The sequence below is a fragment of the Schistocerca americana genome, chromosome 1 (assembly GCF_021461395.2).
Source record: "Schistocerca americana isolate TAMUIC-IGC-003095 chromosome 1, iqSchAmer2.1, whole genome shotgun sequence".
Taxonomy (NCBI): domain Eukaryota; kingdom Metazoa; phylum Arthropoda; class Insecta; order Orthoptera; family Acrididae; genus Schistocerca; species Schistocerca americana.
Genome location: NC_060119.1, coordinates 430,228,394 through 430,246,828, shown reverse-complemented (window position 1 = coordinate 430,246,828; position 18,435 = coordinate 430,228,394). Strand labels below are relative to the sequence as shown.

The 18,435-nt window shown below is 42.9% G+C and overlaps 1 protein-coding gene across 1 annotated transcript; it reads left to right on the top strand.

The window, feature by feature from the left end:
• Positions 1-4,144: 4,144 nt before the first annotated feature.
• On the top strand, positions 4,145-5,071 carry LOC124558684 (exostosin-1-like). Its single transcript, XM_047130905.1, has one exon. The coding sequence runs from the start codon at positions 4,145-4,147 to the stop codon at positions 5,069-5,071; it is 927 nt and encodes a 308-aa protein (XP_046986861.1).
• Positions 5,072-18,435: the final 13,364 nt, after the last annotated feature.

Sequence of the window (18,435 nt, the reverse complement as noted above, 5' to 3'; positions counted from 1 at the left end):
AAGAAATAAAGAAGTTGTTGCAGAATTTTGACGTTTTTTCTAAAAGAATGAAGCAATCTCCCTCCACCCGAAAATCGTTATATTACAGGATAGCTTCCTGCCAGGGTTTAGACGGACTTTGCAAACGTTAAGTATTGACGATGGTTTTTCTTCAACGCTGCTTTTAACATAGTCTGAGCAGTATCTACGCATGCAGAGAATCGGGCTGGTGACTAGGCGCCGCACTGAGCTAGGTGGAACTTTTTGTAGTGCACAGTACGACGAAAGACAGTGGTCAAACAATTACGCAACGCAACGCGACTGTTAACCCGTCTCGCCGCAATGTCGAAAGGAACATTGTACTGTAATTCAAAATAACACAGGCACTGTAATTCTGTCAGGAACAGCAAAGGACTTGGAAGAGCAGTTGAACGGAATGGAAGTGTCTTGAAAGGAGGGTATAAGACGAACATCAACAAAAGCAAAACAAGGATAACGGAACGTAGTCGAATTAAGTCGGGTGATGCTGAGGGAATTAGATTAGGAAATAGGACACTTAAAGGAGTAAAGGAGTTTTGCTGTTTGCGGAGCAAAATAACTGATGATGGTCGAAGTAGAGAGGATATAAAATGTAGACTGGCAATGGCAAGGAAAGCCTTTCTGAAGAAGGGAAATTTGTTAACATCGAGTATTGATTTAATTGTTAAGAAGTCTTTTCTGAAAGTATTTGTATGGAGTGTAGCCATGTATGGAAGTGAAACGTGGACGATAAATAGTTTGGACAAGAAGAGAATAGAAGCTTTCGAAATGTGGTGCTACAGAAGAATGATGAAGATTAGATGGATAGATCACATAACTAATGAGGAGGTATTGAATAGAACTGGGGAGAAGAAGAGCTTGTGGCACAACTTGACTAGAAGAAGAGATCGGTTGGTAGGACATGTTCTAAGGCATCAAGGGATCACCAATTTAGCATTGGAGGGCAGCGTGGAGGATAAAAATCGTAGAGGGAGACCAGGAGATGAATACACTAAGCAGATTCAGAAGGATGTAGGCTGCAGTAGGTACTGGGAGATGAAGAAGTTTGCACAGGATAAAGTAGCATGGAGAGCTGCATCAAACCAGTCTCACGACTGAAGACCACAACAACAACAACACAGCAATATGGCATTTATCCGCCGACGCCGGGCAAGAGACTTTCAAGTAAAATGTCTCAAGTGTACCGAAATATATGAACTGGATGTACGAGTACAGGCTGTCTGAGTTTGGGTGTTGCCGTGAGTCGTGCATGGATAGCCAAATGGTAAGGCGACCGCTGGCGATAAGCGGCAGATCCGGGTTCGAGTCCTGGTCCGGCCCAGATTTGCGGTGTCGTCATTCCATTCTACAGCTGGTGGTTGGTCATATTCGCAATTGCGAATACCTTTAGTTTTCTCCGTATACTTAGCGTCCCAGATATAATGCACCGGGCTTTATTTTGAGTAAAATGAGCTTGAGGAAAAGCGTCAGCAACGAACTGAGCTGTGACCCTCACATTGCTGAAATCTGCTGGAAACTGGATTTCAAATCGGAATATGATAGAAAATTGGTAGTGATAAATAGAACCAAATTAAAAAAAAAAACTGGCCATGAAGGCCAGACGGTACCGACAGGCCGCCGTGTCATCCTCAGCCCACAGGCGATCGATGAATAGAGCTCTTAATAAACTGAATGTTAGTTGCCTGCAAAGCTTTTTTCTATGTCACGCCGATTCTGTGGTATTATTTAAACCATCTCGATAAAACTGTAGGGTCGCACAACGATTTAGTAAGGAAATAAAAATTTTGTATGGCAGCGGATATGATTAAAACTTTGTTATTCTACTAAGGAAATCTTTTTGAAAACTACCGGGTGATCAAAAAGTCAGCATAAATTTGAAAACTTAATAAACCACGGAATAATGTAGATAGAGAGGTAAAAATTGACACACATGCTTGGAATGACATGGGGTTTTATTAGAACCACCCCATATTGCTAAACGCGTGAAACATCTCTTGCGCGCGACGTTTGGTGATGATCGTGTGCTCAGCTGCCACTTTCGTCATGCTTGGCCTCCCGGGTCCCCAGACCTCAGTCCGTGCGACTATTGGCTTTGGGGTTACCTGAAGTCGCAAGTGTATAGTGATCGACCAACATCTCTGGCGATGCTGAAAGACAACATCCGACGCCAATGCCTCACCACAACTCCGGACATGCTGTAAAGAACATCATCTTTGCTTTGTCTTACTTTATTATGCTAATTATTGCTATTCTGATCAGATGAAGCACCATCTGTCGGACATTTTTTGAATTTTTTTGGTTCTAATAAAACCCCATGCCATTCCAAGCATGTGTGTCAATTTGTACCTCTCTACTTACGTTATTCCGTGATTTATTCAGTTTTCAAGTTTATACTGACTTTTTGATCACCCGGTATATAAAATAAACAAAAAATTGACAAAGTTTTCTTTTCAAGTGGCGCAATGGGGCTTACATCCTATGTGAGAAAAATGAGTTTATTTATGACCGGTAATGCAAGATAAATTTTTACTCTGCGCTGCAAACATTACAACCTATTTTTAAGCGCATCCTACATCCAAAAAATTACTGTTTCTTTCCGAAAGCGTTGTACAAACCGTCAAAGCCAGGAAGATTATTTTGATAGCACCATCAAAATGCACGCAACAACTGAAAAAAAACTGTCTATATGAAAAATGTTGTCTTTAATGGTACTACTAAAATTGGCGCAACAATGAGAAAAAACTTCCTAGATGAAAAATGTTGTCTTGCGGGCAATAACGCATTCAATTATTATGATTTTGAACCATCTTCCCATTCGAAACGTTTTTCTTTTGTTCCTAACACTCTCCGACCCATATGAAGTTCATCATTTGGTTTTAAATAATTGTTTAAAATTAATATTAACCTAAAGTAGACATGTTTAAAGTAAATCTGGGACAATATTTATTGGAAACATCCACTGGTGGCGAATATAAGTGTGTCGTCCGAAGTTCGAGTACAGTAACAAGACTTAACGTTTCCTAATAAGTAAATCTAGGATTTGTCGATCTGCCTTTATGAAGAACACCGTTATGATGTTTTGTGTTAAGATGTTTCGAAAAAATTTTGATATCAGCAACGTAATTGTTCTTCTGAAAATGCAAAAAATCATGTGTTTCCTGTTTTTCGCCGTTAATCTTACTTAGGTGACAGCCGACACACGATTTTTTTTTCGTTTTATGTTTCATTTTGCAATGTCCCACTGCGAAATGAGCGGTTATAACGACTGCACAATTTACTGATCAGCGTCAGTTGTCTTTAAATTAAGAATGTATCGGGCACTTTCAAACGAATTTTAAAACGATATAAGAACACAGGTAAGTAACATTCTGGTACTCATTTTGTGTGTTAAGCGCAAAACCTTGGTGTAGACTCAAACGATTGCGAGTATAGGCGTCAGCATTCTTGCAGTTTACATTACGCACAACATTTCATTCAGATTTCACATTACTCTCAGTATCGGTTGGCCCTTAATGCAAATGAGTAGTGTTACACTGTTGGAAGCGCGCGAAACGTGTGTGATGCTGCAGCGCTTCGCCGGCGTCGCCGGTGAGCGGTTTGAATTCGGCGCGGATCCCGCTCGCCCGGCGCCCTTCAGCTGTTTAGCAGCGTGGTACGTTCCGAGGCCGCATGGCGGCAGCAGTCCTGCCGTAATGACGGCCACAGCGACCGGAGTATACGGCAGCTGCGTAAGTTTCTGCGGAAATGAGAGTGGGAGACGTGCTTTAAGCAGTGTGCGGGCTGCGTGCAGCATGTCCGTAGCTCACAGATCGTGCGTGCATGCGTAGCCAGACCCGGAGTGCGTCGCCGGCCGCGCTGTGGGCACAAGACGATGCGCGTGGTTCGTTGTTGTTTGCCAGCCATATCGACTGACTGGGACCAGCCGTCGGCTCCGGGCAGGTTAGGAAACAGTGTTCCGTGTGGCAGCATGAAAAAACTCAAGATGACATCGCACTGAGAAGGCAGCGTCACCTTCGTCTGCCTCCTCGTTAGTCCGTGCTGTAGCGTCTTTTGCGTGTGATCGAGTTTTATGCCACGGACAGTGCCCGATGCAAACGCCCCGTGGTAGTTCTGCAGTTTTAGCACAATGCAGGCGAAGAAACGTTACCTGTTGGCCTTCCTATCATGTGCGTTCCTAGCTTACTGCTACTTCGGCGGATACAGGTTAAAAAGTGAACGTGCCGCGCCTGCCTATTATGAAAGTTTGCCCTCTTACATCGGCGTGGAAGATCAGCTGTACGACCGAGATTTGGAAGCCTCTCCGAGGCACAGACGGACAGAACCGAGTGTCAAAGCACAAGGAGGTTCCGGCACGCCGGCGTGCCGCATGGAGACGTGTTTCGACTTCAGCAAGTGTGAGAATGACTTCAGAGTGTATGTGTATCCGATCTATGAAGATCCCGACAGTGGGACCGTACTGACGCCCAGCCCCTTGTACCAGAAAGTGCTAAATGTGATTCAAGAGTCGCGCTACTATACGTCTGATCCTAGTCAAGCCTGCCTTTTTGTTTTAGGTATCGATACGTTAGACAGAGATAGTCTTTCGACTGATTACGTACGCAATGTTCCTGCACGGCTGCAAAAACTCAGGTTGTGGAACGACGGTCTGAACCATGTGATCTTTAATCTTTATTCGGGCACTTGGCCCGACTACCTGGAGGATAACCTAGGTTTCGATCCCGGCAAAGCTATCCTCGCCAAGGCGAGTGTGTCGCTAACGCACCTGAGGCCGGGTTTCGATGTCTCCATTCCCCTGTTTCACAAAAACCACCCGGAGAGAGGCGGTGAGTCGGGATACGTGACAACCAATAATTTTCCAGTGACTAAAAAGTACTTACTCGCGTTTAAAGGGAAACGTTACGTCTACGGGATAGGTTCGGAAACCCGGAACTTGCTCTATCATCTGCATAATGAGAAGGATATCGTGCTGGTGACGACGTGTCGGCACGGCAAGAGCTGGAAGGAATTGAAGGACGATCGGTGCGAGAAGGACAACACAGAATACGACAGGTAAGGAGTGCTTCTGCATGGCAAAACATAACTGAAATTTATTTTATATAGATTGCCGCCATATCTCAGTACTGTTCTCAAATGTTTCTTAAGTCATGTACACTCTCGCAAATGTGACAAGTATACGAATTTGCATTCTATATTAAATTCGAGAAAACCTTTTCAGTGTAAAGCCGTAAGTCAAAGTAACATACTTTTTTGCGCAAGTGATTTGCGAATGATTAGGTGCATTTGTTGCTAACGCTTATCAGTTGTCTCGAAGTTTACCTACTTACCGGTAGTAGTAGCAGCGCTTCGCAGCAAATAATGACTGCGCAGTCGCGTGGTCGCAAATGGCAACAGCCTCGCGCAGTTGAATGTAATTCCTATTCGTATAGTATGGGGACAATGCGAAACTGTTGTAGATAGTGCTAATGTCGGCAAGTCGATACTCCGGAAGTTTGTAGATTGCGCAGACATATTTTAAGTGATCAAAATATCCACGGGTATGCTGCCGGTCTATAGTGTCTATAGTGCCCGTTGGACACTATAGACCGGCAGCATACCCGTGGATATTTTGATTATCAAATACGCCGGGAGAAACTCAAGAATCACATATTTTAAGTGAACGCCAGGTCTGTGGTTAGGTTGACATGTAACTATGTTAGAGATGTATTCCTTTCTTCTGTCCATATTGAGTAAAACCTGGGCCTAATTTTTGCACTTTTGTGATAGAAAACGGGCCAATAAATCGAAACTTCTGTTACATGAAAAAAATAGCTTCGGGGAACAACGCACAAACGTTCCGAAAGCCAATAAATAACTTAAAGTTACACAAAGAATGGGAGTAGTGATATACTCCAAGACTCATGACAATTCTTTGCATTTTCATTCATCTAGTACTTTGATTATGCTCTTTGTTATCTGCTCCAAATTTTGTTTTATATTTGAATACAGTATTTTACAGATTTTTGTTGGAAGCGTTTCATTGGTTTCAAATGAGGTTGCTAATAATACAGCAACTGAACTTCAGTTTTGGATCATTGGTTAGTTGACTGACTGGTTCATACAGTAAAGGGACTAAACGTCAGTCTTCAGTCCCTTTCTGGGTTATTCAGTGACAACAAGAAGAAACGAGTTAATGTGGCATTATCTGTAGTAAATATCTGAAAAGGTTCCACTGCAAAGAGAGAGAATGAAAGGGACATTATTTTTTACTGAAGCACGTGGTACTTAGAGGTATTGTTTATTTTTGACACAATGACATAAACAAAACTTTGTAATAAGCCAACCACCGTATCCTTATACGGAATTTCGCATATAATGTAGCTTTTTCCATATATTTAGGGCGTCTGATGACTTACCACTTATTTGGAGGAAGAGATAAACATTCTCGAGTGCTTGTGGGCTAGAACCTGATCAGAGGTGCTCTCGATCAGGTTGATGACCGGTTTGGGTCATTAACAGAAAAGTACGAATTCCCATTGATTCTTATTTTGACACAGACCACCAGTCGTAACAAATGCTAGGAATGAATCATAGATGTTAAGCCCACGTTACATCACTCGACAGAAGCTGACGATGTCCCCGAGACGATATCCGCTGAAATAGGAATGTTTACTGGCGCGGAGTGGAAACTCAAAACTTCAGCACTATAACAACAGCAGTGTGTTCAACGAAAACCAACTATGCTTTCACGTACAGATTTTAAAGCTGATCTATCGTTTTGAAACAAGACGGCTTCCTAAACATACACGTTCGAATCTTTACCTTTAGGCAATGGGGAAAAAATGTTGTAAAGTGAAAGGGAAGTATACAATGTTGCAAGAGGTTTGCCTTATTGCGCAAAACCATCGCAGTAATGGTGGACGTTTTCATCTGAAGTTGGGCAACCAGTCATTTTTGTCTACATGAATATGGATTTGAGTCCGATGGTGATTCAAATCGTCCACAATTCTTCACAATCTTCTGCTGCGTCATTATATCTAAACACCTCTGACTTTCGGGGTACGTTAATATAAGCAGGAGAGGAGAAAAAAAAGTGCATTAAAATCCTTTGCAACGCAACGCTTATAGACTCTAGAAAGATTAAAAATCAGTCTCTTGCATTGTTTTAAGAACAGAATTTCGATGGAGTACGATTTTAAAATTCACTGGGGAACTCGATTATTTCCTGGAGAGTATCACGCTGTTTTTGGCTTCTGTGTTACATCACGTACAAGCATCAGGACAGCGCATCCGGTATGTGTTACAGCCGTACTGAGTATGATTACAGCACGTGTGCGTAAGTGCTTCGTCAAAACATGAAGATGTTTCCATTTCCCTGTCGTCTAAAGGAGAAATGGTAGTTTGTACCGGGCAGTGGCAGCTAAGTCCAGAGTCCAGATCACAGACTGCCACCGTAATGACGGTTTACGCATTTCCCTAATCACTGCGGGCCAGTGCTAGAGCGAGTTCGCGTCCATGAATGCTGAAGTGAGCAAAGCTCCGTCTCCTCCTATCTCGATATCGTTGTTTTTGGCACACTCACGGTTTTTAATCCGACAGAGGTAGGCTAACCGTACAAATTGAGCTACAGAGAAATGTTCAAAATCGGACTTTCTCTCGTACCTTTTATTATTATTATTATTATGTAGTATTCTGCCTAGTGGCAGGTCCATGTCTTCATACGGAGAATTTCTGATTCCACAGTTCCGTCTCTTCAGCTTCTTCTTTTAGTCTGTCGTATCTCCTTCCATCTTTCATGTCGTCCAGACGTTGAATTCTTCCTCGTCCTGCGTTTCCCTTCGATGACATCATGTATGTGTCCCTCGTGTCTAAGTACATTTCCAGTCCAGCTGGCCTTTCTCTGAAGAATTGTACGCAGAATAATTCTCTTCTCTCCTACTCTTCGCAGTACATAGTCATTTTTTATGCGATCTTTCCACTTGATCTTTTCCACTCTCCTCCAGCACCACATTCAAAGCTCTCTAAGTATTTTTTCTCCTTCTTCCTCATGGTCCATGTCTCTGCTCCATACAGTGCAATGCTCCAAATGTAGCACTTTATCAGTTTTTTCCTCAATGCCAAACTCAACTTGCTGGTTAGCAGAGTCCTCTTCTTGTTGAAAGCAGCTTTGGCCATGGCGATTCTTGCTCGGATTTCGTTGGTGCAGTGGGCATCCTTTGTGATAAAACTTCCCAGGTACTTGAACTATGCATATAAGAAGCAGAAAAATGTGTATTACATGCTACTTAAGATACTTGGCAAATAAAAGAAACGGAACGTCTATGGCTGTCAAACTACCTCTTACAAAAAACTTTGTCGATAGCTATTTTATTGTCTCAAAACTGCCGTTTTCGGGCAGTGTCACCCATCTTCAGCTTTTTTTGGTGATTGCAGACTGATCGGTCTTAACGGAAACTGTTTAATTGACTGTTTCTCCTTTAAAGCGTTAGGCTGGTTACTCTGATGAAACTAGTAAGAGGATAATGATAGCTAAGTTTTTTTAAATTTATTGGCTCTTGGTACGTGGCCTTACAGCCATTTCAAGAGTGTAATGTCAATTATGATGATACTAACGTAAAAACAACACAGTCCACGAGTGGAGAAAATCTCCGAACCGGCTGGAAATCGAAACTGGGCCCCTTGGGTTAGCACTCCGCCACGTTGACCGCGCAGCTACCGAGGCAAACCCCATCTAAACGTCTAAGAAAAAATTTCATCACGGCAATGAAACTATTTTTTTTTTCACTGGGAAAACGATTTGGAGTTACCGGTGTTGGGCATTCATCCTATTCGCTAGATACACAAACTTACCACGCCCCCCCCCCCCCCTCCCCTTCCCCGCAAGTCCTCCACCATTTCCACATCAATATGAAGTATGGACAGGAAAACTTTTTGAGTGCATTGATAAGGTGTAAGACCCACAAGAACCGTAATTCGGGATTAAAAGGAAGTCAGTGGAAAAACAGACAAATTGCATGGATGTTAAAGAAGACTACATCGAAATCTTAGTTCATTTCTTACAAAAACCTTCAGTTTTTCACTACAAACCCTCAGTGCCTCTATCACAGCGCGTGAGATAACACACATTTTGTTGAACGTCTGGAAGCAGATACTACAAGAAAGATTGGGGTTTAGCTCCTTGAGTACCAGTGCTTTCTGCCTGAAATCACAGTTTTGTTAACTTTCTGAAGTACCAGCGCCTTTAGCACGAAACCACCGATGCTGTTCCAAGACAGAGGCATCGAGTGGTACGTCGAGCTACTTCTACGAATGTAATGCATTGAGATTATTGACAATGAAGGTATGTGTATCTAAAGCTACTGTATCGTAAATTTGAGTTTGTATTACTGTTTTTATGACTAGTTTCGAAGTGAAACAGCTGGGGCGTATTTGTAGTTTTGATAAAAGATTTATTAAATTTTGGGCCCAGTTTTACTTGATAATAAGGACAATAATTTGGTTTAGGTATTAGGAGTTCATGGAAGTTTAAAGACGTGGTGTTGTGCCTAGGAAAAATGCGAATTCCCTTTGAAATATATGATCACCTGGAATGAGAGGTGATTGAAAACTATACTTTGCAGCGTTTCCAAAGTGAAACCACCTCCTTAGAGCAACTGAGGGTTTACTTTTCGCCAATTTCTTCTTGTATTCGTTGTTTGCTACGGTAATGAAGGTTACTTCTGTGAAAACTTTTAAAATGTTTGTTTTCATATTTTTGGGACTCGGAGGGTTAACGTTCTGCCGACGACGAGGTTTTTGGAGGAAGAGCACAATCTGGGGGTAGGCGAGGATAAAGAAAGAAATTGGCCGTGATATTTTCAAAGGAATTATCCCATCATTTGCCTTAAACGATATGGGCAAACTACTGCAAACCTAAATCTGGATGGGTAAACAGGAATTTGAACCGTCGTCCTCCAGAATGCGAGTCCAGTGTCTTCCCAATGCGACACCTCTCTCAGGGGAAGCAGATATAAGTTCATAGGTTGCATCGCATAAAACGCTCTTTCGGCAAAAGACGCATAAGTACCTGGCAGCACATTCACAATAATTCTCTATTATTCCACTCTCAAACAGCGCGCGGTAAAACAAACACTATATCTTTCCGGTGCGAGCTGTGGTTTCCCTTATTTTACTATGGTGATCAGTTCTCCATATGTAGGTCGGCGTCAACAAAATATTTTCGCACTCGGAGGAGGAAGTTGGTGAAATTTCGTGAGAAGGTCTCACCGCAACAAGAAACGCCGTTGTTTTAATAATGCCCACCCGAAATTCTGTATCATGTCCGTGACACTCTCACCCTTAATTCTTGATAATACAAAAGGGACTGCTCTTCATTGAACTTTGTCGATGCACTCCGTAAATCCTACCTGGTAAGGGTCCTACGCCGCGCAGCAGTACTCCAAAAGGGGACGGACGAGCGTAATGTAGTAGGCAGTCTCTTTTGTAGATCTGTTGCATCTTCTAAGTATTCTGCCAATAAATCAGTCTTTGGTTGGCCTTCCCGCAACATTTTGGTAATTTCCAGTGCTATCTTGTTCACAGTTGTGGAAAATCACGATACAGTGAGATAAATCTTAATAAAACTCTTTCACTAAACATACTCGGCGAAACAAACGCAAACATTATCCACCATCTGGGCAAATTTTCCGTCAGTCAGAATTTCTCTCAAACAGACTGTTTGACAAACACATCGATACCTGTCGCCCGCTAGTGGGTGTTGTAGCTTTCATCGTAGGCAGTAGGAGTTTTCAAAGATTTTCATTAGGTTTTCATAAAATTTTGTTAGAAATGGTTATTACTTGCTTCAGTTTGCTGCAACTCTGCTTTATGTATTTTATAAAGTTACTTCCAAGGGCAACCAACTTCTGACCATGAGTTTAAGGAGACGATCAACACATGACCGTAATTTAAAGAGAGGATTTCAGGGGAGATTTGGCCGCAATAAATTTCAAGTGCACAGCTACGTCTCATTTTCTCCTATAAGTGACAATGCAGATATAAATGTAATAAACCAGCAAAATTTTGCTTGCTTTTACTGTGTTACGTCACACGGTATCATACTTGGAGGTAATTCCACAAACCGAGATTGAGTTTTTAAATTGTAAAAGTCCGTAATACGAAACGAGTAGTACATGCAAGTGTTCTAAACATGTTTGTTATACTATGTTCCGTTCTAATACCGTGTCGGACCTCCTTTTGCCCAGCGTAGACCAGCAATACGACGTGGCATGGACTCAACAAGCCGTAGGAAGTCCCCTGCAGAAATATTGAGCCATGCTGCCTCTGTAGGCATCCACAGCTGCGAAAGTATTGCCGTTGCAGGATTTTGTGCACGAACTGACCTCCGAACTGTGTCCTATAAATGTTCGATGGGATTCATGTCCGACAACCTGGGTTTCCAGATCATTCGCTCAAATTTTCCAGAACATTCCTCAAACTAATCGCGAACAATTGTGGCCCGGTGACATGGCGCATTGGCATCCATAAAAATTCCATTGTTGTTTTGGAATATGATGTCGATGAGCAGCTGCAAATGGTCTCAAAGTAGCCAAGCGTAAGGTAACTAGGACACAGTTTATTGTATGTACACACAGTCCACACCATTATACAACCACCATCAGCTAGCACAGGGCCTTGTTGACAAGTTGGATCCATAGCTTTGTGGGGTTCGCGTCACACTCGAACTCCACCATCAGCTCTTACCATCTGAAATCTGGACTCTCCTGAGGAGGCCACTGTTTCCCAGTCGTCTAGCATCTAAACAATATGGTCAAGAGTCGAGGAGAGGCACTGCACGCGATGTCGTGCTGATGGCAAAGGCACTCATCTCGGTCGTCGGCTGCCACAGCCCATTAATGCCAAATTTCGCCGCACTATCCTATCGGATACGTACGTCGTACGTCACACATTGATTTATGCAGTTATTTCACGCAGCGTTGCTTGTCTGTTAACACTGACAACTCTACGCAAACACCGCTGCTCTCGGTCGTTAAGTGAAGGCCATCAGCCACTACGTTGTCCGTGGTGAAAGATAATGCATTTCCGACATGGAATGTCCGTTGCGTGCTAACAAGGGAAACTCCCCATCAACCCCCCCCCCCCTCCCATCAGATTTATTGTTTAGAGGGACCAGTGGACAGCCCGTCGAAATCTGAAAACAGATCAACCATTAAAAGAGGATGAAGGTATACTGAACTGCGAAAAAAAATAGCAAAATGGAGACGGTGGATGGTCGAAGTACTCGAAGTGCAATATAGAATAGCTTAGAAGAGCAGCGACGTCGAGGTTAAATCACGATGTTGAACTGAAATGCGGGCGAGCCGTGTTCATACCTCTCTCGTGCCAATTCTATTTTTTTTTCCACTCTGTTCAAATTTGTGTCTGTCTTGCGGTGTAACGTCCGTTTGCAAGAGAGAGGTGTAAGGAAATGACCTAGATTGACAGTTGATTCTGCACAACTACTGTATTAAGCAGCCGGAGGGAAGTGGCATTCGAATGGGAACCGCAAGCGATTGATGATGAGGCGACAAGGCAACCGAATCCTCCACCGGAAAAAAAACGTCTAGTATGTCATACACGGCATTAGTGACAGAACGTGTGTCATATGATAGGAATCTAATTTTTACGCCTGGTGTGTGTGTGTGTGTGTGTGAGAGAGAGAGAGAGAGAGAGAGAGAGAGAGAGAGAGAGAGAGAGAGAGAGAGAGAGAGAGAGAAGCCTACTTGTCCGATAGAAATGTTCGTGTGAATGTGATCACTCTCAGGGGAATTATGAAACCATAATAGTTTGTTACATAAGTCGCAATAAATGAACGTAAGAAATAACGCAATTTCTGTGTGCTCTGTAAAAACACGTTTTTAATGTTTTTGGAGTTGCGTTCAGTTTTGAATCTTGAATTCCCTTGTTGTAACATAGTTCACACCCGTTTGTTAGTTGTTTTCACTCCTGTGAGACGTCTATGTGGTATCTCGCCTGCTCTCACTGTCCATTACGTTTACTTGCGACGGTAACGTATTCTTACCACATGAGTTATATTCTATAACCCGTGCATAGTATGACAACTGCGAAGATTATAAAAAAGAACAAACATTTCAGTGACCGGACGGACAGTTCATAACGTTGTGAGGAAAAAAATAGATAAAAATAAAGGGCGCCAGAGAGATTTGAACACGGCTCGCCCGCCTGGCAGTCCAACAGCGTGACCACTGTGTTTTGTAACCACGACGCCGTTGTTATGTTTGGCTGCTCTGTATTGCCTTCATACCCTTCGACCGTTCACTATTTTGCTTTTTTCATAGTTCAGTACACCCTCTTCCTGTTTTCATGCTTGATCTGTGTTTAGTTTTTGACGGGCTATCCAGTGAGCCATCTTACCACTAAATCTGAGGGGGCTGCGATGCGGAGTTTTCCTTTTAAGCAGAAAATACGGCCCAGTTCGACGGTCGTAACCAAATCCTACCCACACTTTTACCGTGAATCTCTGTTGATAGTGGAACACACGAGTTAACTTGCAATTTTCAGCTCCTAGGCATGGCTGTGTTAACTATGAACATTGGCCTAACAGAAGTCCAGAGTCAAAATCTTTAAGGTGCGCTGCAGGAAAACATTCGTCACAGAACAATGGTTTCTTTTTATCTGCGCAAGTAACTCTACATATTCTTATACGTAGTTTTCTTTATATTCGGTGTGTGTACATACCAGAGTGAGTCAAGTGAAAACCTTAAATTGAAATTTCGCGCCGTTATCCTGTAAGTTGGTGAGCGTGCTACAAACAGCCTGCGGAATGGCCTATAGGTGGCAGCTTAGTGCAGATGCACACATACCGTCGAAGTATCAGTATAAAGATTGCCGCCCCACTTGCGACTCGCACCAGGAAAGAACAGCGTTCTGTTATTCGGTTTTTGCGTAATGAAGGTGTGAAACCTATTGAAATACATGGACGAATGGAGGTTCAGTACGGTGATGCATGATTGTCACAGCAGCAAGTCTACGTATGGAGTAGGAAGTTCGCAAATGGTGTGACTTCAGTGGAAGATGCTCCTCGTTCAGGTGAGGCACAACGAGTCGTGACTCCACGGAACATTGCAGCAGTGGAAGCCATAGTGAAGGAAAACCGCCGAGTGACACTGAATGGCACTGCAGCATGTTTACATATTAGCCATGGGTCGGCACACCACATTGTGCGTGATGTGCTCCAGTTTCACAAAGTGTCTGCAAGATGGGTGCCACGGCAGCTGACTCCTGAAATGAGAGAACGACGTGTTGATGCTTGTGAAGAACTTCTTCGGCGCTTTGAACGAGAAAGTCATGGCTTCCTTGAAAGAATCGTTACTGGGGACGAAACCGGGGTTCACTTCCACCAACCGGAAACGAAGAGAGCGAGCAAGGAATGGCGCCATTCCTCATCACCAAAACCAAAGAAGTTTCAGAACTATCAGCAGCGAAGATTATGCTGACTGTTTTTTGGGAGCATTACATGCCTAGAGGGACCACTGTCACCATTGCATCATACACAGATCTCGTAGAAAATCATCTGCGGCCTGCAATCAAATCAAAGCGACGTGGATTCCTGTCAGCAGGTGTCCTTTTGCAACATGACAATGCAAGGCCCCACACTGTCCGTACAACAGTTGCAACAATCACAGGCCTGCATTTTGAGTGTCTTCCTCACCCACCATACTCACCAGACATTGCCCCAAGTGATTTCCATATGTTTGGACCACTCAAAGACGCAATGGGAGGAAAGAAGTTCCGTTCTGATGAAGAGGTACGCCAGACGGTGCAGGAGTGGTTGTGCGGACTACGAAAAGAATTTTTTTCTAAAGGAATTTATGCACCATGTAAGCGCTGGAGGACTTGCATTGAGCGTGGGGGAGATTATGTTGAAAAGTGATACAGCTTTCTACCATTTCTGCACAATATATAATATTTAACAAAATATTTAAGGTTTTCATTTGACTCACCCTCGTATAAACGGCAGGGTGGCTTGAGAGGAAAATAAATATCGATGTACACTCGTGTGCCAAAGTTAGGAGAGTAGCAACTTTCACATGATACGTTACTGCCTAGTGACATAGTGCGACGAAACTTTGGCCATACATACAAATAACTGCTACAGGACAGGAAAGAAGGTGACTATAAGAAACATCCAATGAGACTAATGGAAATGACACTTTCATCGAAAGACATAAATTATAGTGAAGTTACAGCGATCGGAAATTCCTCCACCAGCGCGCTGAACAGCTGCTGGATGGTCCTGGGTGCGCATGGACTTGATGCAATACATATCCCCAACACATCCGATACGTGCTCGTGGATTTTAAGTCGGGGTAACGGGCAGGCCTATCCATTCGCCGAATATCCTCTCGTTCCAAGAGCCTCTTCACCTGTGCTGTTGATACGGTCGTGTATTGTCATCCATAAAAAATGAAGTCAGGACCGAATGCATCCCTGAAAAGACGCACATGCTAAAGTAGTACAGGGTCACAATAACGTTGATCGGTGAGCGTACTGTATACAGTGACGTGGAGGTCAGTACGACCATGCAACATATGCGTCTCTACACCATCACACCTGGACCACCAAAACGATCATCTTCGACAATACTGGACGTACCATCATGGCGAGAGGTTGGAACACGTAATGCTCCCACGAACGACATGACTTGGAACATGGTACACTCACTGGTGACTGTTATTCTGATGCTGTAGTCCATCCTTATGTGCGCATTTTCAGATTTGCATTCGGCCCTAACTTCATTTTTAATAGATGACGAAGCGCGATCGCATCGAACTGTGGTGGTGGAGGAGCTAGCTCTTGGAACGAGAAGGTATTCGGCGAGTGGACTGGCTGCCCGTTTCTCCGACTTCAAATCACTCGAGCACTTGTCTAGGCTACTGATGACCTCAGTGAAAGTGGTTGAGTAGTGTTGACTGTGTTTTTAATGTTAAATTGGCTGTTAGGTGCTGAAGTTTCCTGTTTTGAATAGCGCGCGTACCTAAACTCGAAGTTGGTAGCTTGCGTTAGCAACTGTTTGTGACCAAACTCAACTGCGAGACAGCACAGAGAAACTGCGAGAATGCTAAGAAAATGATGCCCTGTCTGAAGTTTGTTATCGCAAAATCTATGAACTTTGATTATGAAAACCTGATTATTCTGAAACTAAAGTTGGTCCGTGTGAAAATTAATTAAATAACAATATATTTTCTACACTATTTGACTTACCTCGGTTGTAATGGATAACGCCACGCAAATGACTCTCGTAGCTACAGCGCGTCTGCAAAATCTAACGGCTAAGATATGCAAAGATGCAATGCATTCTCCAGGAACATTAACATTCTTGGTTCATAATTTTTGATAATGGTTTTAAATAAATTGAAAACTGACTCCCAGGATGTGGACAATAACTCTGGGTTAAAAATGAACTCAACAGCGATCTCATATCATTTGATTTAATAACATTAGATGAGACTTCAATAATACTTACGCTTTCTCCGAAACTAAGTCACTACAATTCAAGAACTGCAAAAATTAACTGCAAAATTTTATTCTTAAATCCATTTTTTAACAATGATAAATCCTAAAAAAAAAAAAGAAACGAAAAATATTCCTGATTTGGACGTCTGACGAACGAAGAATGCTCTGTTATCAAACCACTGCCGAAAATAAAAGAAACTTAATCTTTTATCTGTGATCCATTCTTCACAAAAAATACACCCGTACCAATGCAAAAGTCAATTGTTTTTCTCTCCACATTAAATCTTCCAAATTTGCCAAAAATCATCTTCGTTTGTTGCTTCACCTCTAACGCAGAAGCTCAACTGTCTTGTCTCCCCTCCTCGCGATCAGCGATGAATGTGGCACGCATCGTCCCAGAGCAGGGACCACCTCTAGCTCATCTCTGTGTAGCGGCAGTTTCTCTGCCGAGGCCGCGCGCAATTCCGAGCAGTATATATATTACGAGTGGGATTCCAGACATCCAAAACAAGAAAAATTCCTACGAAAATTTTTACACACATATCTTTCAAGTGTAATTATTGTCTTTGAATAAAATTATGATTTCGTTCGTCACATTGCGTATTTATTTCAGTTACGTTGTGTACTACGCTGTAAAGTTCTTTCTGTATACCGTCCATGTTTCACCTAGATATTTTTGAAACGTGCCCTTAGAAAAATTTATGAATTACTGTGCTGATAAACCTCTTACATTATTTGGTTTTCATACCGCTGAGCAGAACTGAACGTACTCAGACATTTCGCTCTTTACTTATTCTGATCAATACTAAACTGACACACAATATTTTTAGCCAACGCAATCTAACTTAAAAAAAAAAAAATAGTTCAAATGGCTCTAAGCACTATGGGACTTAACAGCAGAGGTCATCAGTCCCCTAAACTTAGAACTAGTTAAACCTAACTAACCTAAGGACATCACACACATCCATGCCCGAGGCAGGATTCGAACCTGCGGCTGTAGCAGCAGCGCGGCTCTGGACTGGAGCGCCTAGAACCGCACGGCCACCATGGCCGGCAATCTAACTTTCAATAATCCCTACAAAAGAGTGGCCCTGACAAACAATAACCTATACCTTTCATGAATCACTTACCTCACAAAAGTCTTCGGTATTCAAACTACTGCAATACAGCGAGCGCCAATACTGCTAGCTAAATAAGAGATTCTAACTACTGAAGGCACTAACTACTGATTGGCATACTTAGCAAATGAAACATTTTGATAGAGAACAAACAATATAGTTACCTTAATAGTGTTCAAAAGTCTATATAAACGTCACGTAGTGCTCTGTATGAAAATCACCGACTGTGCTGTGTGCAGTCTGTAGCTGGTTTGCATTGTTGGGATATTTGCCATTGTAGTGTTGAGCAGTTGGTTGTGAAACGCGCGTAGAGCTGCGCAATTGGAGGTGAGCCGCCAGCAGTGGTATATCAGTATTACAAATCTACTCTTTCTGGCGGACAGACGTCCAGATCGTCCGTTATTAAAATTCTGCCATCTCTCTCTCCATATCCACCACTGCTGGCGGCTCACCTCCAACTGCGCAGCGCTACGCTGCCGTTCACATCCAACTGCCCAACACTACAATGGCAAATATTCCAACAATGCAAACCAGCCACAAACTGCACACAGCACAGTCAGTGATTTTCATACAGATTACTACGTGACGTCACCAACATAAAAACGTAAACAGCCTACTTACACTTTACCTGGCAGTGACAAATGATGCAAAAGTTACTTTCATCCTTAAGATTTGCACATCGGTGCAAATTTTAAAAGTAGGGGTTTCTTTCTGGGCTCCCTGTTTGCAGTTAGCAGCCCTGCAGCTCGGTTTCCAAAATGATGCAGGTCGGCGCGTGGTCACCAGCAGGATGATGGGTCAGCCGGCG

Excerpts from the sequence above, each read along its gene's own strand:
- LOC124558684 (XM_047130905.1), top strand. The coding sequence starts at position 4,145 with ATGCAGGCGAAGAAACGTTACCTGTTGGCCTTCCTATCATGTGCGTTC.